The sequence below is a fragment of the Alligator sinensis genome, unplaced genomic scaffold (genome assembly GCF_000455745.1).
Source record: "Alligator sinensis unplaced genomic scaffold, ASM45574v1 scaffold1498_1, whole genome shotgun sequence".
NCBI classification, from domain to species: Eukaryota; Metazoa; Chordata; order Crocodylia; family Alligatoridae; genus Alligator; species Alligator sinensis.
Window position 1 is genome coordinate 54,536 of NW_005843305.1, and position 21,157 is coordinate 75,692.

The 21,157-nt window shown below is 42.0% G+C and overlaps 1 protein-coding gene across 2 annotated transcripts in view; it reads right to left on the reverse strand.

Moving 5' to 3' along the window:
* Positions 1–21,157, reverse strand: part of FAM184B (family with sequence similarity 184 member B) — a 92,568-nt gene that overhangs the window by 9,621 nt on the left and 61,790 nt on the right. For both annotated transcript variants that reach the window (XM_025194795.1, XM_025194794.1), the window contains 9 exons: positions 16,835–16,941; positions 15,577–15,709; positions 13,392–13,604; positions 11,866–12,019; positions 8,542–8,654; positions 6,486–6,670; positions 3,263–3,409; positions 1,666–1,783; positions 1,091–1,195 (listed from right to left, as the gene is read on the reverse strand). In XM_025194795.1, the coding sequence (XP_025050580.1) occupies positions 1,091–1,195; positions 1,666–1,783; positions 3,263–3,409; positions 6,486–6,670; positions 8,542–8,654; positions 11,866–12,019; positions 13,392–13,604; positions 15,577–15,709; positions 16,835–16,941 (1,275 nt within the window). The remainder of the gene's footprint in view (positions 1–1,090; positions 1,196–1,665; positions 1,784–3,262; positions 3,410–6,485; positions 6,671–8,541; positions 8,655–11,865; positions 12,020–13,391; positions 13,605–15,576; positions 15,710–16,834; positions 16,942–21,157) is intronic.

Genomic DNA, 21,157 nt, shown 5'->3' on the forward strand with positions numbered 1-21,157 from the left:
CCCCCACAAATCGCACACCGCTGGTTATGACCTATCACCCATCCCTTGAACCTGTACGGAAAATCCTCAAAAAATTGCAACCCATATTAGAAAGAGACCCTATTCTTAAAAAGATCTTTCCAGAGCCACCCATCCTAGCCTTCAAACAAGCACCGAACCTCGCCAACCTCATCACCAGAAGCAAACTTCCTCAAGTCCAGAACACACCAAAAGGATCCAGACCGTGCCAGGACAAGAAATGCAAAACCTGCCCACACATTTCCACCACCCCCACTATTACTACACCCCACAACAGAGCCATCAGCATCCCAGGATCTTACAGCTGCACCTCCAGAAATGTAATATACCTCATCCAATGCACCAAATGCCCTGATGGAAAATACGTAGGAGAGACCAGACAACAACTACGCACCAGAATGAATGCACACCGTAAATCTATCAAAGACAGAAATACCCAATTACCGGTGGGGGCACATTTCTCACAGGAGGGCCACTCTCTCTCCAATCTCTCAGTCCTGATCCTCAAGGGAAACTTACACAGCACTTCCCAGAGACGAGCCTATGAGCTCCATTTCATCAACCTCCTGGATACTAGAGATCATGGACTAAACATAGACACTGGATTTTTGATACATTACAATCTGCCTGGCAACTGACTCCCCCGCCCAGCCCAGCCCCTGGCTTCTTTACTTTTCATTCCATCCAGGAAGAGCACACGCCAACTGCTGCAGCTTCCTGAGCCTGACGAAGGGTTTTTGAACCCGAAAGCTTGCTTAATATCTTTTCTCCAACTATTTGGGTTGGTCTAATAAAAGATATCAAATTCACCCAAGGAACCTTGTCTGCCTATGTCCTTAGACCGACACGGCTACAACCCAAACCCCTGCAGGATGAAATATTACACCTTTACTGAAAACCAGCAGTACCATTACTTTTAATCCTAGGATAAACTGGTTGAACTGCTGAAAAATAAAAATTAAGCCTAATCTCTATTCATTTACACATTGTATGTTCACCTTATCGATCATCTCTCAATATCCTAGTGACAGTAAAACATGATTTCCAGTTTTAATTGAACTACTTGTCTTACCTTCATGGAAGGAGTTAAACATCCAGGACTAGGATTGAAAGAAAAGGATCTATTCCGGTAAACTTCGGTGGCGGGTAAAAGTGAATGATGAAATTTTCTTCCTTCCTGAAGGGAATAAATTATACATGTCCATCATATAATATTCAGAGTAGTGAGAAAACAACTGCCTGAAAGGGTGTGTGAAATGTGTATAGAGCCTTGCTATATAAATCAAAATGGTTAAGCATGAGTACAGAGTAAATGCTGGGTCTTGGCATATGAAGAGGTTCTACTGAAAGATGGAAAGCGTTCTTTCAATATTTTTAAGCATGTTCATGCTAGCAGGATAACATATACAGTAAAGAAATAACATCTTCTCCCTCATGTTTCAATTCATGAATGCCCTAGTCTAGGAGCATCAAATAAGTGGCCTCATTCTTCTGAAAAGGTATTGTAAACATGGGCTGGAGTCTAGACAAAATACTATATGAACAAATGTGCCACCAATATTATGCTGGATTAATTAAGGGCTGGTTCAATCAAGTTCTGAATATCAGCACACACGTTATGATATATATGTGCCAAGGAAAACTCACCATCAGGTGTTTGATAATCTCCTCTCTCTCACTTAATTTATCTTGCAAGCAACTTATAAGTTGCATATCTTCTTGCCTGGACTCCCGTTTTCTTGGCTTTTCCTCTAATTCTTTAAGTCTGTGCCAAGTAAAAAATGCAAACACTTAAATCTAGGTCAAGAAAACTCTTTCAAGGCATAAGATTTTAGCTTAGGTTTCTCTCGCTCTGTCCCACCATGGATTCCTTGCTTAACATACACAAAAATAATTCAGGCCTCTCTTGTCAAAACTGCTGTTTAAAAAGGGTGATATGATGAAGCTAGTGCCCATGTTATTTATACACACAATATCCTCTGTCTACTGGGTGGGTCCAGCCCATCATACCAACTATTGTAAACAAGAATCTGCATGAACCAGAGTTTGTGCCAAAAGATCTCCATGCATGAATGAGGCCATGAGCTAAAATTTTATGAGATTGAGTTGTAATCCAGAGAAGCATCCTGTAGACTGTAGGTTATTTATTCTTTTGCTTTACCTGAACATTTTTAGGAGAGAGAAGACCTCTCCAGCTTCAGCATTCAGCATTCTTATTCAAAATATAAGAAATGGGCAAATGACTTGTGACCTTCCCACCTGCAGTTGTCCCTCTTTCTTGGGGTCAAGCCACCATGGATGTGATACGTGAAAGCAGTTGACTAGAGAGGGGAAGGGCTTGAGACACAGGGTTCTCTGTAGGACTCTCAGCTTTGAAACCTACTTCCCACATTGGACTGAAGTAGCCCAGAGCTGTTGCTTTCCAGGACATGCTACGAGACGCATCTGTTTACTTGGGCTTTTATAAAGGGTAGAATTTGATGAAGGTTGAAGTTGATCGGGGATGAGAAATTCTTTGGGTTCTAGGGGTGAAGTGTTGTTGGCTCTTGTGGACTTATATAACAGTTATTCGGGTTGTTCTTGTACTTATGTCAAGGACACCTATTGCTTCAGATCAGTGCCTTTTTAACCTTTATAACTCAGATCATTAGTAATTAATAACCTTTTATCTAAAGATCTTATTGTGTTTTACAAAGGTATATTACTTCTCATTGTAAAGTGGTAGAACTAAGGCACTATGTCAAAGACTCATCCTAGTATCTTACAGTGATCCAGAACTGCAATGACTTAGGCCCCTGAACCTAACCACTTGACCATGTCTTTTCACACTATGGTCTCTACCCTGAAAGCACATACAAATATGTTTATCTACAAGGGGACTACTTGTACCAGTAAAGTTAAACACATGTACAAATGCAGGATTAAGATTTCTGGGATTATCTGATGAGGAAGATTATTTTATAGTTAGTAAAACTAAAGAGGTACATTAATACAATAGTGCACAATGAAATTTACCATACAGATATTATCTTTTTACACATAACATAATATCAGCTTTACACTGATTAATATGTATGTGTTATGAGAGTTTTTCTATGCATCTTTTTAGTTACATGGAGAACAGTTATGCAACACACTATTATTCTAGCAATTAAAATATCCTGTAACAAAATAATAATTTAAAGAAATATTTATCACCAAAATAGGTGTACTATCCTTCCAGCAGATTATTTAAATGACTTACTCTGTTTCTAGCGAGACAATCTTTGCTTGGAGATGGGCCTGAGCACTGCTGAAATCAGACACCATGTTCTGGATTTCCTTGCGATGATCTTGTTTCAAGACTTCCAGTTCTTTTTTATGCTTGCCTTTGAGGTCATCTTCCAGCAGCCTTTCAAATGGTATTAAAACATTACTTAATTCTCAAGTGCTTTAACTTTCATTACTGAGTTAGTGATAGGTAAATACTACTAAGGTACTACTATTCAAAGTGACTGGGGAGGTAGTTAAATCAGTGCAGCCCTTGGCCAGAACCCACTGCTTGGGCTCCTATGAAGCATAGGCTGGAACTGAAAATTGGATCTAGCTGAATGGGGTTTCCAGTGAATGGGTGCAGCTAGCTATTCCGGGAGAAGGGAAATGGTCCTTCACTCTTTGGACTGGAGGATTCTAAGCATCAGCCCTATTGTGTTTTTTTTCAAAGAGAGGTCTCAAGCTATATGCTGTTCCCAGCACTGTGGCTGCAGAAGAAACCCCAAGAACCACAAGAAACAGTAAATCTTGACACCCTGTATTTTAAGATGCCTGGAATTTTAAAATGAAATTCTTTAATACTGCATTTAAACTGGCCATGGCCTTACACTTGGCTTAACATCTAGATTAATATTGTAAATGTCACAAAGGATATAAAGGAGCCTTTTGGGTGTGACTAACTTCCACACTATACTTCCAAGTGTTGCCATCTGGAAGACACAGCTAATTGTAAGGTCATATTTTACAGTGATGCATAACACTGTATTATTGTTTTCTGAAGCCAAACGTGACTGAAAGCCACAAGAGTCATCATTACTCTAAGCTTCCAAATGAGAAACAACCACTGAGTAAAATATAAGGCTAAGTCAGTAACTTCAAATGAATTCTATCAAAGTTGACACATGCTCACAAAGCAAAGGCCATAAAACTTAGTTTTATAATACTCTTCCCCTTACCCACACACATTCTGGGACCTGGCAAGGAAATGACATGAAATCACTGGTTTCAGGATCAGTGACTACTTGACTCATTCACTCTTGCTCTTTTGACTACTCTCTACATCATATTACCTGATAAAGGTAATTTTGGCTCATAATTTGGTTCCCCCCTTAATTTTGGCCAACAGTTGTCAAGCTTGCTGAATGCTTTGAGATTTTTGGGATAATGAGAACTCTCTAAGCATCACTCTGTGTGGAGAGACTGAGACTAGGGACAAACATTACACATAAACCAGTTGAAGTGATCAGAAACTGGTTTAAACCTGTAACAGAACAGACATTCAGTGCACATAATCCAGTTTCAAAATGGCCCAAACTGATTTGAGATACACCTGGTTGAATGTAGTATCAGACTTAACTGATTTGGCTCAAACCGGTTTATGCAATGTCTGTCTCAGACCCCCTGCTGGTTTACGATAAACCAGACTCCCCCAGCATCCCAGCATGCTCTCTGGGCTGGGCGGGACTTTCTCCTCCAGCTGTAGGGCTGACCCTGCGCCTCTGCTCTCTAGCCAGAGCAGGGACCAGCCCTAGTGGAGACTCTGTCTGGCATGACCCCGTTAAGGCAAAGTGGGCTGGAAGGGGGTTAATTCTTCCCTCCTTCCCCTCTTCCCCCACCGCAGCCCAGGGTCAGCCTGTCTGCCAGGGAGCAGAGGCCAGGAGGCTGCAGTAGTGGGCCCTGGAGTTGGCAAACCCCAACTGCAGGAAAGGGATGGAAGGAGAAATTAACCCTTCTCCCTGCCCCCTTCACCTTAATGGGGCCATGCTGGGTTGGTTGTCCTGCAGGGTGGGAGGTGGGCTCTGATTTGTGATGGGGGGACTCTTCCCTCTCCTCCTCTTCCCAGAGTGGGGAGGGGGACTCTGTGAGGTGCTGGGTGGGGACCCTTCCTCCTCCCCACTGTGGGGCTGGGAGAGGGGTGTGCTCCATGCAATGCTGCCCAGCCCCAGAAAAGGGGCAGGGCAGGCTTTGTTCCATGCTGGGGAGAACTCTCCCCCTTCCTCTTCCTCCTCACAGAGGGCAGCGGGCACATGGAGCTCAGCTGGGTAGGGTGTGGGTGTGAGGGTGTAGGGACCCCCACACACTCCCCTCATGGTGTGCAGTCCTTGCTGCCAGCAGCAGCAGCAAGCAGAAAGGTCAGAGTGCCCGTGCCCAGTGCAGGTGCGGCTCCAGCCAGCACTGTGCATGGGGAAGGAGTGGAGCTTGCCTCATCCCTGTGGCTCTGCTCCCTGAGCCTGAGCCTGCAGCGGGGGAAACCCCGCACTGGAGCTACTTCTCCCACTCTCCACTGTGCACTGTGCAGGTTCCCTACTCTGCTGGGAGTGAAGGGAGCCCTGCTCCCTGCTTCCCTGCGGAGTCCAGCACAGGGCTTCCTCTCTGTGAGTGCAGAGCTGCAGGCACGGCACAGAACCATGGGGATAGATATGACTGGGCAGGCTGCGCAGGGCTGTGCTCCTTGCCCCACCACAACACTTGCTGTCTCTTATCACGGCTCCATGCTGTGCCTGCAGCTCTGCACTCACAGAGGGGAAGCCCCACGCTGGACTCTGCGGGGAAGCAGGGGGCAGGGCTCCTTCCACTCCCGGCAGAGTACGGGACCTGCACAGCGGGGAGCGGGGGACACAGCTTGCTCCAGTGCAGGGCTTCTCCCGCTTCAGGCTCAGGCTCAGGGAGCTGAGCTGCGGAGATGAGGCATGCTCCACTCCTTCCCCGTGCACAGCACTGGCCAGAGCTGCACCTGCGCCAGGCACAAGCGCCCTGACCTCCTTGCTTGCTGCTGCTGCTGGCAGTGGGGACTGCACACTATGGGGGGAGTGTGTGGGGGGTGTGGGGTGTTCTCAGAGACATTTACAATTCATATCTTGCTCAGAGAAAGGGTAAGTTTCGGGGTTGTTGGTCTTAACAGTTTTCCTTCAAAAGAACAACAGATTCAGTGCCTTTCTTTGGGTCACTTCTGAATGGCCCTGGAGAATACACTTCTGTGGGACACAGATGTGACTGAACAGTGATTCCAATATTTCTAATATGGTTGGGGAGGGAGGGGAATTCTAGCCAAAGCATAAGGAGTTGCCAGAAAGGAAATGGTGCTTTTGAAAAGCTCACAATGTACAGCATAAGTCTCTTTAGGAGGGACAAAGTCCCACAGTGCTTGGAGTGCTAGTAACGTTAGCATTAGTCCTCTAGGAAGCATCTCAGAAAAGCAATAATTTAAGGCAGACCTTCTGTGTTGCTTCTCCCTGTCCTGAAGCTGGGCAGACTCCTGCTTCTGTAGGTCCACCTGTGCACTCAGCAACTCCATGGTGTCTTTTAGAAGTGAATTATCTTTCTTGAGCCCAGAAATCTCATTCTGACATTTTTCCAGGTCATCGTTAAGAGATTTGATCTGGCTCTGGCTACTTCCTTCCTAAGGAAAAGGTGCAAATTAGCATTATTTATCCTCTGGTTAAATATTAAGAAGCTATCCACAGAGCTGTGCATAGAATAGATTTTTAGTTTTCTGGCTTGAAACTTGACCTGGAACAAAACTTCTGGGTTGACCTGGAACACAATTCTATTTTAGTTTTGCCAATGAGAAAATATCAGAAGATTTCATTGTTTAAGAAAACTAAATCTAAATTTCAAAACAAAGCATCCTTTCAAAATGAAAAAATCAAAAAACCTTTATTTTGTATTTTTTAAAACAAAACAGTTTGACTTATCCCTACATTTTTCAGCAGAAACAATTCAACAAACATGACAAAGATTCTCATAGAATCATAGAAGAGTAGGGCTGGAAGGTACTTCAGGAGGTCATCTAGTTCAACCCCGTGCTGACAGATTCAACCCTATTTAAACCGTCCTATGCAAGCATTTGCTAACATACTCATAAAACTGTACAAGTAACCCTCTCCCACAACTACTAGACAAAATGCTCTAAAATAACAAGAACATACTAACTTGCTACAGGTAAAACTGGGGGATGACAGCACTGTCAATGTCCTACTGCTGCAGGGGCAGGGAGTAGTTTGTTAAGATAGACTTGAAAGACTCAAGGAACAGAACCATCTTCCTCCACTACAGAGGAAAGCAATACAGTCTGATCACAGGGTAAAAATATTTCCTGATCCCAAATGTGGCAATTTGTCTGACTATGAATAAAGGAGCAAGACACTCTAGCCAGGAAACTTCAAGTTCTAGTTACAGCACAAGTATCAGCACACTCCAGTCAAATTCTCCAGCTTTGGCTCTAGGCAAAACCCAATGCTTCTGAGGAAGGTGAAAAAAAATCATGACACCTATAATAAAATTCCTTCATGGCCTCATGTCAACTTGACTATGTTTATGTCATTTTAATTGGAAAAAAACTGCTTATTTTTTTTTCCACTTGCAGTTATCACAGGATTGGGATTGGTTACTGTGATGGACAACCTAATGATGATAAACAAGAAGTACAAAGATTATAATGTAACACATAGATGTTATTAACATAATTTTCATATCTGAAACTTTTCTCTGTTCCTACCTAAATAACAGAAATAAAATAAGCCCACCAGAGACAAGAGCCAAATCAACCAAAAAAATTCAGAAAGATATTGGAAATATTTCCAGTGAAAAAAGTGCAGTGACTAAGTTTTGTTTAGTGCAGGAAACCTGCACTGTATGAATGCAAACAACAGAACAAAACTGGGAACGAGTTGTTATAACTTGGAATGAGATGTTATAACTTCTTATCAAGTATTTGGGTTCCAAAGCATATATGCACATGCATGTGCACACACCCATGCAGGCCACATAGTGCATTTACATACACATGCATATCTACATGTACACAGAGGCCAACATTTTCAAACTTCCATACTCGAAGTTAGGTACTTGATCCATGTTTAGGCACCCACCAATGACGAACAGTATCTAGCCTGATTTTTAGAGATGTTGATGCCCAGCATCTCTAATTGAAATGAGTGGGGCTCTTGAGTGCTCAACTTCTGCTATTTTAGGTACCTATTTTTAGGTACCCAAATTTGAACACTTTAGACCCACTGTACACAAGAAGGAATAAGGAAAAAGCACTTCAACAATATGGAGCTCTCTACAATATCAAACCCTGACTAGAAGACAGCCCCTGATTACAAGTTTTCCATAGAATATAAAAGCACAGCCACACAGGTCCTTGGTTATAAGGAAGGAAACCCCTTCTGCTTCTATACAGGGAGCACCTCATGTAAAAGCTAAACCAGAATTTTTACCATCTAGTAGTACTACTGAATGTTAACAAAGTAAGACTAGGAAGCTTGCCTGCTGCTGCTTTAGGGACCATACATTCTTCAGCTCCATCTGTAGGTCTTCTATTTGTTTTCTGTGACTGGCACAGGACTCCTGTTGCTCAGAAAGATCCATCCTCAGAGATTCTAGCCACAACAAAACCACATATCAAGGAGTGAAGAAGGTAACAGGCAAGGAAAAAACAATAAATCCCCAGGAGCAGGGAGACAATAAAGTACCAATTTTTTCCTTGATGCTCAATTTTGCAATAATTTAGTCCACTAAATCAAAAGGAAAAGAGGGAAATACCCCACATATTCTATAAAACTCTACTGCCAGTAGTAAAGCAACAAGGACTGGATATGAGGATTAAATGGTGAAATCCTATGGCCTTTGTAATGCAAAAAGTCAGACTAGACACACACAGTGGTCTCTTCTGTCTGTAAAATCAGTTGGGGAACTGGAGGTGCACAAAAAAGTGTAAAGGATCCAAACAGCTGTTTCAAACAGCCCTATACAAATTCTCTTGCGTACCGTCCCATAGGAGGTGTACTGGTAGCAGAACATGAGGTAACATGCCTATCTCTCTGAATGTCACAAAAATTCTTATCAGGAGGCAAAGCACAGAATCCTCCCCACAAACTTAAATAGTAAATATTGTTAAACTCCTTGACACCTGGCCAGCTGACTCAATTCATTTTGGAACCAAGAGTTCTAGTTTTTTCACAAACCAAAGGCACTTATTAGTGGGCAGAATCAGGCCTGTTCTTTGTTCTACTTGATATCAAGAGGAACAGTAAGAGATACCTCTGGGTATACTATACCAAAACAAATCAATGACTATACCCTTGAAATATAGGAAGCGTTCATCTAAACTATGTAATTATATTTTCTGAGTCTATATATTTTGGCCTTGGTATTCCACTTCCTGGTCAGACAGAGGGGGAAATAACCCCACACTTCTGTGCCACAGCACCATGTAAATCACACCAGTTAGAACTGGTTGAGATTAAAATCATTACAAAAAAGTCTAAAATGTAAATCAGAGCATCCAAGATTTTCTGAAAGGTGGGCTGCTCTGACAGCCTGCCAGGAGTCTGATGGCTATGACCTAATTTTCAGAAAGTAGAGCCAAGTTAAGTCCCTTTGTCTTGAGGTGTTGCAGATAGACTACATATGCCAGCATGAAATGTGTTATCTGGACTTGAGCCTTTTGGAGATCTTTAGTTTTAACAGATTCTTGTAAATCGGTTTAAGGGAGCAATTAATTAATATTGCCAAACGGATACACTTGACACAAAGCTGATCTTTCTTAATGTAAACACAACATGGGAAATCTCTAAGGCTCTCTTTACACATGAAGCTAAAGGTGCACTGGGATCTACTGTGCAATGTGACAGGCCCTCAACCCACTTACCGCTGCACAGTCATCCTCATAGCTGAGCTGGGGGCAAGCTGGTTGGCACCCTGTGGCCAGAAGGTATGCTGCCGGTTGGTCCGGCACCCAAAGGCTCTGGGCTTAAAGGATGCTGAGAAGTGGAACCCAGGGGTTAGAGAGAGGGAAAAACTGGTGACGAAGTCGGAACCTCTCGCCACAGCTGGAAGTGATGCAGCACTACCAGCCCAGTCTGAAAAGCCAGAAGGAACAGCACAGGCTCAAGGCACCAACAGGGTGCCAACAGAGCACCTGGAGGCCAATCCCTCTACCAGTAGGGAACTGGTAACTCTCCCCAGGGCCAAAATCCCTGAAAAAGGGGGTGAAACCCAGGTAGACCTAGACATTGACCTTGATACCAGCTGGATAGCTGCATCCAGTGAGTCGGGTGGTGGTGACCCCATAATACTGCACAGCACCTGTGGGAGTCATCACCAGAGCATGCAGGTCAGCAGGGGCTGGGAGAGGGCAGCACAGTGGGCATGGCCGAAGCCTCTGACAGGGAGAAGCCAGCACAGGACCCTGTTAACTGCATGCACCCTCCCAAGTGTGTATAGATCCAGAGGGCCCCAGCAGGGGACTCGCAGAGTTGCGAGCAGATGGTGGGCACAAAGGGATGTGCCCAGTGACACTATAGTCTGGTACCAGAAGCAGGCTCAGAAGAAGGGCATTCCTGAGTGGATCACCTGTGGGAGATGCATGCATGGGGCACTGCCCAACCCCACATGCTGTAAAAGTGCTCGGCGTGGGATCATCGTTGCCCTGCCAAGCGCCACACCTGAGTTGTTTTAGGTTGATTTCTTGATTTGTTGTAAGTTTTACAAACTCTGCAGGGTCATTGCTAGACCTCCTTCAGCCATCCCTGGTGCTGGGCCTCAGCACAGGAAGGAAGGACCCTGTCGCCACATCAGCCAAGCTGATCTGAACACCTGAGTGGAAAGAGGTGGGGTGTAGGGGAGGAGAAACCCCACAGAAAACACATCAGCAGTCACCCAGGCACAGAAGAACTACGGAACATCACTTCAAGGTACACTTCACTGTACAAGTCATGGTGGGCGAGTAGTCTCAGCTTGACATAGCCAAGGTGGCAGACATGCCCATCGACTGATTCAGTGGTTGTGAGCCTGTCACACTCAATTAACACAATTGCACATTACATCCCATTGCACCTTATTGCCAGTACAGGGGGAGCCTGCCAGTAGAGGGGGAGCACCAGCAAGTTCTCAGGGCTAAGAGCCAAACACACCCCAGTTGAGGAGCTCCCAGCCACAGGGGTGCCTTCTACCCTCCCAGGGTTGGAGGATTGGCACTGTGGTGATCTCCTTGCCCCAGAGGCGTGGGAAACCTTCAGCACCAAAGGGCCACTGCAGGGGTGATCTCCCTTGCCTGGGGGTGTGGGGAAACCCCTAGGGCCAAAGGATCACAGCAATCCTCTGGCCCTTGGGGTTTCCTGCACTCCTGAGCCCTAGGGATCACAGCTGTCATGACCTTCATGGCATGGGGGTGTGGGAAACCCCTGGACCCTGGGGATCACAGCTACCATGATTTCCTAGGGCTCAAGGGTTTTACATTGGGTATGGTGCACCCCTGTGGATGGGGGCCCCGTCACAGGGCAGATCCTGCTACACATACAAATTAAAGCTCAGTACCAACCAGCTATATAGTTAGTTTGTATTTTCAAGATCTAATTTTATAACTGGTTGGACCTTTTTATTGTGTGATAGCTCCTTTGCACATGTAGCTGGTCTGCACATAATTGTGCAATTAACCAGTTAATTGCACAATGTCTACAATGTGTAGAGGGGACCTGAGTTCCAGCAATAAAATCCAGCAGCTTTTTCAAACAGGCCACTGAAAAACAACTGGTATTTCTCAAATCATAATCAAACAGTAAGTTCTGTGTATAATGCAAGTTGTTATACCTAGCAACTGAGTTTGTTGTTTCTGTATCTTCTCCAATTCTCCCTGTAATTCATTCTTTGTCTTCTCTTCCAAAGCCTGTATTTCCAGCCTGTGAGACTGGTCGTGGATCTTGATACTGTTATTATATTCCCTTTTCAAACGTTCTTCTATTTCCTTCAGGCAAGAAACATCGGTGGAAGAACAAATTCACAATTTATTTCCCTTTTAATGTCAGAGTGAACTAGGACCTTCAGATGTACAATACATTCCATATTTATATTTCATTAATACAAGAACAGCATAAGATAAATACAACCAAGAAGCAAAGGGGAAGTCTTCCAGACATCTTATCACAGAATTTGAGGTTTTTAGCATATAAACTGTCAAAATGTGAGATTTGTGTACTATTGGTATTAGAAGGATAATCCTTGATCAGCTTGTAATAAAGCCTCAGATTTTACCTACACAGACTCGTGAAAATCAGGGGAAAGACTCCTATTCATTTTAATGGAATTTGAATCCAGCCTGTCATTGGCTATTAGTACATATTAAACAAATCCTGCAGTTCTTACTTGGTCTGTACTTGGACAATGCTCCTGTTGTCAACTGAAATCTTGACAAAATGTACACAACAGGGCATGGCTGTATTTGATATAGATGCTCTGAAGGGCAAAAGATGGATAACAACTGTGCAGTCTCACTGACTTCAGTGTGGTTTCACAATGGTAGACACATGCAAACTGTGGTTCTGAATTTATAAACAAGTGTTCTGAGTTAAATTCCTTCTAGGATTGTTGTATCATATACACTGATAAAGATCATTTACTTTATTCGTGTTTCATATTCAATATGGACATAGACTTGGACATTTGAATTCACAGTTACAATCACATGTATGTTTTTCAATTTTGTTTTTTTTTAACAGTAACTTCCTTTAAAACAATACATAGTAAGAATCTCAATTTATCACATTATCATTTTTTTCAGCTAATCACTAACAAAATTATTTCTCACAAATATTCTTTAACCCAGGGCTGTTCAACTGGCTGCCTGTAGGCCTCTGCAGCTGTGTCTTTGACTGCTGTATAGTAGGAGAGAGTTTGGGGAGGGAGGTTGCAGGCCACTGTTGGTACCCGCATAGTAAAGGCCTGGGAGCTGTATGCTGCCTCTGTTGCCCATACGGTAGGGGGCAGAGGGGAATCTTGGGGCCATCACGCAGTCTATGGCCAATGTGATGTGTGGCCCAGGGGCTACATACCAATGTGTAGTCCCTGGATGTGCTGAAGTGGGCAGCCCTGCTTTAACCTAAACATATTGTAGCAGTCTATTATGCTTGATCTATCTTATCCTGTATACAAATGAACAATGCGAGAACAAGCATAAGACAGAGTCTGACTAAAATATATATTTAAAAAAATGAATTTTGAAATGTACTCTTATTTTTTAAGCCAAACTCAGGTAAATATTTTAAAAATATTCTATGATGTCATTGTATTTAAGTCTGAAACAAATAAGGGAGTGGGGGGACTCACCAATAAAAGCCTACCTTGAGTTCCTGATTCTTGTTTTTTTCTAGCTTTTTTAAGGCTCTCTGATTTGATGCCTCCAGTTGCACTTTAACGTTCTGACTTTGTTTAATGATGTCTTGAAGATCCTGTAAAAGCTTCTCTTTTTCTTTGTTGGACTGTAAATTGTGCTTCTGCAGAGCATCTTTGAAGTTATGTGCCTGTTGGTCTAATGCTTGTTTCAGCTGAGCAACCTTCAAGAACAGAAGCTTATTAGGATGTGCCTAACTACCATGGCTTGCTGCTGAGCATCAAAAAGACTCTTTTAGAAAAATGTCATTTAAATGTTACTGCATTTTCTGAAATATATGACGCTTCATGAAAAATCATCCCTGCAGAACAGCTGCTCTTTCTTTCAATGATGACTGGAACTGGGCAGAATTCTTCAGACAAATAAATGATTTATTTGCCAAAAAAATGCCATTTCAGGTCAACTAAAACTATTAATGAAATCAGGATGAATTCAGGTAAAAATGGGAAACAGTCAAGTCAAAATGGTTCACTTAAATACTTTGAATTGAAATATTTCACTATTTGATTTCAAATAGTTTCATTTAAAATATAATTTAATTTAATTTTTAAAATGGTTAACATAATCACCAAAAATGAAACATTTCTCTTGTTTTGGTTAGGATCAACCAGAGAATTTTTTCTAATGTTTTGGTTTGATTTTTAAAAATCCATTATTTGTACAGCTCTAAAGATGACCTTTCCAGTTTACCTAGCTTTAAAGTTGACATCAGCTGGATGAATGGCTGCTGCTACATAATTAATTATCTGAGGAGAAAAGTGTTCAACTGGAGTAAAATTGATCAGTTCTTTGCACTTTGATAGGGATGCAAATGCCCTCCCAGAAACACAGTTTTCCCTTTTTACATATACTGTCTAGCAGCTACATCTCATCAAGTAATTCATTAAAAAAACAGACATAAAATATGCTATCTTTCCAAATCACTTCCTGCTTAGGTCTGAAGCCTATTTTTCTGGCTATATGGTAATGTAGAGCACAAGTCAGAGAGCAGGTTTGAAACAATGGATACTGTGGTATTTGAGTTGTGACGTTAAAGGACAGACACACACACTGGTTAAATGCAGTTTAAACCTGAAGCAGACAGATGTATAAGCCTGTTAAACTGGTTTAAATCCACTTTGAATGGTTTGTACTTGAAAATCATGAAGTACTGTTTTGAACTAATTCACTACGAACTAGTTCAGTGGTACATGAGGACACCAAGTGTTCTGTGCCAAGGGTCCGATCAGTCCTCCAGGCATCCCACACTGCATTGCTTCTCCCCTCCCCTCCAGATATATACACACTACTGCAACTGGCTGCTCTGGTATGTACCCAGCACTCTGCTACCTCCCCTTTTTCCCCTTTTGTTGCCATTTCTTAATCAATGAACTCCTTTGCACCGATTGTTCAATAAAAGCTATCTTTCTCACAGCCATCTGGGTCCTTACTCCCAACTTAACTGTGCCCCCTTATTGTGGTTCCTACCCCCCAGAAACCAAACACTTCTCCCCTAACCCCCAAGTCAGGCAAGCACACTGCAGACTTCAGTTATCTGCAAGCTATTGAAGATTACTGAACTCACATTTAGGAAACAAGGGAAAGCAGAAAAATGAGAATGACCTCAGGCACAGGTTACCCTACCCCCTGGGATCCCCAAGTGCATGCAAGCACTCCTTCCCCACTCACCCACTGTGAGCATGCTGGGCTGGGCACTCATTCCCTCCCCACTCTGTTGTTGGGCACGTCTCACAATTGCAAACTGGTTCCCAATCAGTGACATTCTGGAATGGTTCAATGTTATGTGTGTCAAGACCCAAAGGGTCCATTTACAAAATGGAAGAGAAAGAGTTTGATGAATAACTCTAATTAATAATACTGGGAGTTCTGGGCATCATACCCCACAATGCTATGTTTTGTGCTTTTCTTCTCTCACCCAGACAAACAAAAAGGAAGATAAGTCTCAGCGATAAGACTCACTTAGTACTCCCTTTAGGGTCAAGAGGAGGAAATGGAGCCATTTTCTTTTTGCCTGCTAATTTTTCCATACAACCAATATCAGACTGTTCCTACAAACTAGCGTACCAACATTCGCTGTTGCAGGTGCCTCATGAGAGCACACAGCCTGCAATGTCAAGAAAGGTTTGATGCCATACCTGAGACTCTAAGTCTGCCTTGTGGTTGTGCCATTCCTCCTGCAAAGCCTTGACATGCTTTGTCTTTTCTTTTTGTAAAGGAACAGAAGCAGATTGTCTATCTTCCTTTTTTGATACACTTGTACTTTCCAGCCTGAAGGAAAAAGAGCCAAAACAGTACAAGGGAGAGATCTGCACATCTACAAAACCAATCTCTCAACTGGAGAAACACAATGAGCTGCTCAGAGTCCACTTTCTACTTCTGACACTCCTTCATATGGGCACTGGACAAAAAGAACCAGCAAAGTGTGATGTGCAAAATCTCAGTCCGCACATTCCAGGCACACATTTTCACAGGGGTGAATGTTCCCCCTCAATCTGACTGTTTAGTCCTTTGCCAAAGGGCCAAACATCCTGACTGCTCCTTCAGGGGCTGAGCAGTCTCTCTTTCTTCTCTCAGGAGTAGAGAGGTAGTTAGCTGTATTGGTCTGCCATCAGACAGAAGGCAGGGCAGGGTGGTACCACAGGATGTTTTTATATGTGCTCCAAAGATGGGCAGGGGTGCTTTAATTAGAGCAGGTCCAAGAGCTGTTTTAATCAGAGCGGCTCTTGGAGCCGCTCTAATTAAAGTGCTCCTGCCCATCCTCGGAACATGCGTAAAAACATCCTAAGGTGCCAGCCTGCCTCCAAGAGCCACTCTGACTAAAGTGCCCGCAGAATCTTGTGTATCAGCCTCCCTGCACTTCAAAATGGCGGCGAGGGGTCTTTAACTAAAGCTCATTGAACACACTGCCATTCTGAAGTGAGGGGAAACTGATACACAACACACAAAGACTGCTGGAGGCATGCTAATTAGCACACTGACACGCTGTAATTACAGCAAATCGGAGCAGCCTCATTGCATGTTTACAGGCACCCTTAGAAACTAAATGGTTCAAAAGTGCATAAACTTTCATTAGGGGTGCATTAGCTTTCAGTGACTACAGACAGCCTGCTTCCTCGGATGCTAGTCTCTATAAGGTACCATCTGCCCTGCCTTCTCTCTGGGGGTTAAGGTGGTATCTTTCCATTCCAAGACACTCTGTGGCACTTCTTCTAGTACTAAATATACCCTTATCCTTCTCCATAAGTTCAGCCCATTCCCCTTTTCCAAGTTCTGAATGATATTAGCTGACCACCAGCTCCTAGTGTGTTAGGAAACTCCTTGCCAGTATCTCTATTAGCATATTCCAAGTAATACTTAAACTCCATATGACTTTATCACTGGACCCCTCTGTACCTTGGCTTTTCTTCATTTTTTATCCTCATTTGTGCTTTTGGGGTTTCTTGGCATCTGCCCCTCTCTCTCTGCAATTTAGACATGTCTTTATGCTGCACAGATGGACTCTAGAATTAGAAGACAAAAGGCAATTAGGAAGTTTGCTGCTGGAGATACATGTAGCTTAAATCAAAGAACTTCATTTCTTAATTTTGTTTCAGTATGCTATTTTTAATACTTTTCTTCTATATTTTCAACCAAAGGACCTATTGGAACTTCACATACAAATCAGCAGATGCTTGTATTGGGTTTTGTATGCTCTTTACTGCTTTGCACAAATTCATTGTGTCCAGGCAAAATTAAAGGGAAAAATAACTTGTTCCTATGTACATCATTTTCACATAAGGCATATAAGTAATGAATTTAGCTTGGCACAGAATTTGTGGTACTGGGGACAAAACTCTGGATCTGCTGATAAAAACAATAAAGGTACCACAATCTCTTTCTTAACCATACATGACTTACATACTTTCTGTAGGTTGGGTCCAAGAGCGGATGCCAATTATTTATGCTTAAGCAGGTTTGACATTCCATTTTGTTCATGGCTACAAGAGAGATGCTCATATACCCTCCTTAGTATGCTATACTCCTCCCACTTAGACAAAGTTTGTCCTTGAGTTTCAAATTCACCAGATTGAGGACAGTGTTCAAAATAATCTGTCATTATCTGATACACCAGTTGGTTCTCTGTTCCTGTGAACTTCAGGTATTCAAGGATGAAGTATAACACAGCAATACTGAGTAAGACTGCCTAATGTAGGGGATAGTGTGAAGCTGTACCGCTGTCACTGCTAAACAGATCAGCTCTGATACTGTATTTGTATTTATGAATCCTTACCACATCCTGGTTGGCTAACGAAGGACTGAGGCCCTCAGAATACTACAACTAACAGAGTTCTCCTTTAGCTCAAGCAATAGTTGTCTCTGTTTTGGACTGTAAAGTTCCTCAGTTTCATTGCTGATGTTTCATGTGGAACAGTTTAGTTGATGACCATGAGGTCTGCAGATCCTTTACAGTGTTTCTATATGAGACATGCTAGAGATATGCTTTGCTAAAAAACTTTCCATCAGGCCTGCCTAGTTGGGGAGTGTGAATAAGTGATTTTCAGTGCAGTGGCTAAAAGAAACATAGCAATACAAAACTTTGAATCAAATCAACCAGAAAAAAATGTTATATATATAATTTTCAACATCAAAATGAAAAACTGAAGAATTGTTTCAGGTTGATTTAACGACTTTGAAAATGTCAAAACAAACTTCAACATTTCCAAAATATTGTTGTGAGGCATTTGTAATAATAGGTAAAGAAAGAATGGGCTAGATTCACAAAATACACAGAAAGGAAGAGGAGGAGGGGGTGCTGGCAGCACCCCCTTGTATAAAGTACATAAAATTCAGATTGTGTGAGAGAGAAAGAGAATGATTCTGTAGCCTGGTAGTAGGGACAGTCACTCGCAAGTTTCAGTCCCTGTTCCAATAAATAATTTGTATATTTTATATAAGGTAAAGCAGCATTAATAGGAGAGACCAACAATAGCTCACCCCACCTGGTAAGTATGACATTCCCTACGAGGTTGGAAAGTGGGTTCAGATCTTTTCAAGCAGAGTAGGGAAGTGAACCCATATCCCTTGTTCCCAGAGGGAATGCTCCAAGCACAGGATTAGTGGCTTCCTTCTCCCCATGGCCTTTTTGTATAAGTGCCAGAAAAAAAAATGTTTCAGATAAGCAGAAACCATCCATTTTGACACTTTCCAAACAGATTATTTAAACTGAAACAAGCTATTTCAATGCTTCTGATTTTTTTTTGCCTTTGACTGAAGTGATTTGTCAAAATTGGCCCAAATCAGTGAAAAATGTCAGCTGCCCAAAAAAAGCATATTCAGTGAACAAACAACTCGCTGACAACATTTCACTTAGCTCTATTGCCAAGATAAGAGTTAGGGATCAAAAGCTTTTATAATAGGAAAACCAAGCTAACTCTGGTGAATCAGACATCCCTGTTACAGGTGAAACCTGAATTAACAAGTTTCTATGTCTGCTAGTGATGTGATTGGCCAGCTAAGGGGCCAGCGGTGGAATTCAACTTTTCACTTAATCTACTCAAATCAATAGCAACAGAAAATTACAATCTGGCAGCTCTCACAAGTGATCTTTACAAAGCAAATTGTCAGTCTCAGCCCAATTTCTACAGGGCAGAAGTACACATCTCAAACTAGCTTCATCAAGACTAATTCCTTAATCCAGAGAACCTAAACTACTCCTATCTAGTGTCATTATTCATACATGGCAAGCAAGAAAAACTGCATATGCAGTAAAAATTACCCCTTCTTTGTGAGGAATAAACATTGAGCATTCTGTTACTATGAGATACATTTAGTGCCATCTACTGGCAAAGTTATGTGAAGTTATTTTTAGAGGAACAAGACTAGCTGAGAGGAATAAGCCTTTAGTTTTGTTTGTCCTAATGTCTTAAATAGCAATTAAGCTGAAATGTAGATCTAATAAATAGATCCATGTGTTCATTTCTACATAGCAGTAAAAACACGTACAATCCTGACTAGATGGAATGCAGTTAAAAGTCCTCCTCCAGTTGTTGTTGGTGGTGATACCTCACAGCTGAGTGTGATTACCCCCAGGGGAGTGGTCCCTCCCCCAGTATAAGTAACTTGGTATTGAAAAGCCTAGGAAAAGTTTTTCAGACTAACTGCAAGCCCTCTGAACATGGAAGTCCTGCTAGTCACACAGGCAGTGGGAGATCCCTGAACAAAGAGTTCTGCTAGTCTTTATTCATGTGACTAGTCTTCACTTACTTGTGTAGTCCAATTAGTGTCAAGGGCACTACCTGAAGAATAAAGACTTCCTATGTATGTAAATGTATGAAGGATCAGGCCTTCTTATTCATATTCTTAATTAAAAATGGGCTGATTTTTAACATCTTTTTTTAATATTCTAAGGGACTGATCACATTGACTAAAAATACTCCCAGTGTGGGAAGATGCTGAACAAGTTCCCTTTACCCACTATCCTTTCTAACGCAGCTGTTATTTTAGGTATGCCCAAGAGAAATGGCTAATTATATCCAACTTTGTGATTGAGCCCAATGGCTACTTGGGCCTAAGATAATATGAATACATTTATTTTGTCTTATGCCTATTGAGTTCAGCCATTTCTTCATGTATAATGGAGAGAAAGCACTTCCTAACATTTTAGATATTGCAATTCTTAATAAAGCAAGCTTTCAAAATAATATACCAGTAGTTAATGGTATATGATCTCTCCTGTATCTGTTGGCATAATGCACACTAATACTAATGTACTCCTGAGTGCATTTCTTATTTGAGCTCAAATAACACTTGAGAATAAGCAACAAAAGATAATATAAACACAAAATGTCAGAGAATCAGGTTCACAGTTTCCTGTAAAAAGAAAAAAAACAAAAAAACAAAAGAGGAAGCCTCTTCATCTTGTGAATAAAATATTTATGAAAAAAATAAAGAGGAGCATTTGAATTCCAACTGGGCTCCCCAGGTGAGGAAGCTATCAGACTCTCCTGGGGCGAAATTAATGGTTGCAACCATTGCTGATAGTAAGTGTAAGATCACACTGACTAGGAACAGACTGATCCGTAAATCAATGGGGTTTCAAAAGATCATGCAGGGAAAGAAAAGTGGAGAGAAAGGGATTTACTATTTCAAATATTGTATTTTGTCTAAATAAAGTGGGAAGCAGGAATTATATAAATGCAACAGACATACCAGTCATAGCATTAAAGCAGTTGATTCAAGCTTTTCCTTCACAAAACACTATTATTTATAATAAGGAAGTGGTCCAGAACCAAAAGCTGTATCCTATCAAAGCCACCTTTTCCTTGTTGTTCAAAGAACGAGAGTGCTTTCAAGATTAATTAGGATAAGACCTCTCCACAGATCATTTTGCTATCTTCAGCCCTTTTGTAGTGTCTCCCTGTTTCAAAATACCTGGCCAACTTCTCAGCTAGTTTAAAATGATATAGCCATTTAATTCAATGAATTGAGGATCTAAGCTGACCAGTTTTATTTAACATTAACAGACACCAACAGAAGAAACAGATTATATGCCTTTGTATTGTATACCCTTTTCCTGCTGTGACACAAAATGAAACCACTAGAGTGGACTGTTTATTGTAGTTCTAATAAGGCTGTTTATATCCTCTACCCACCAAAGCTGTCCTAGCAGTCCTAAAGATGCAGCAAATTGCTTTTCCACAGTGCCTACCAAAGGCAGCAGTATTTTTTCTATGTCCT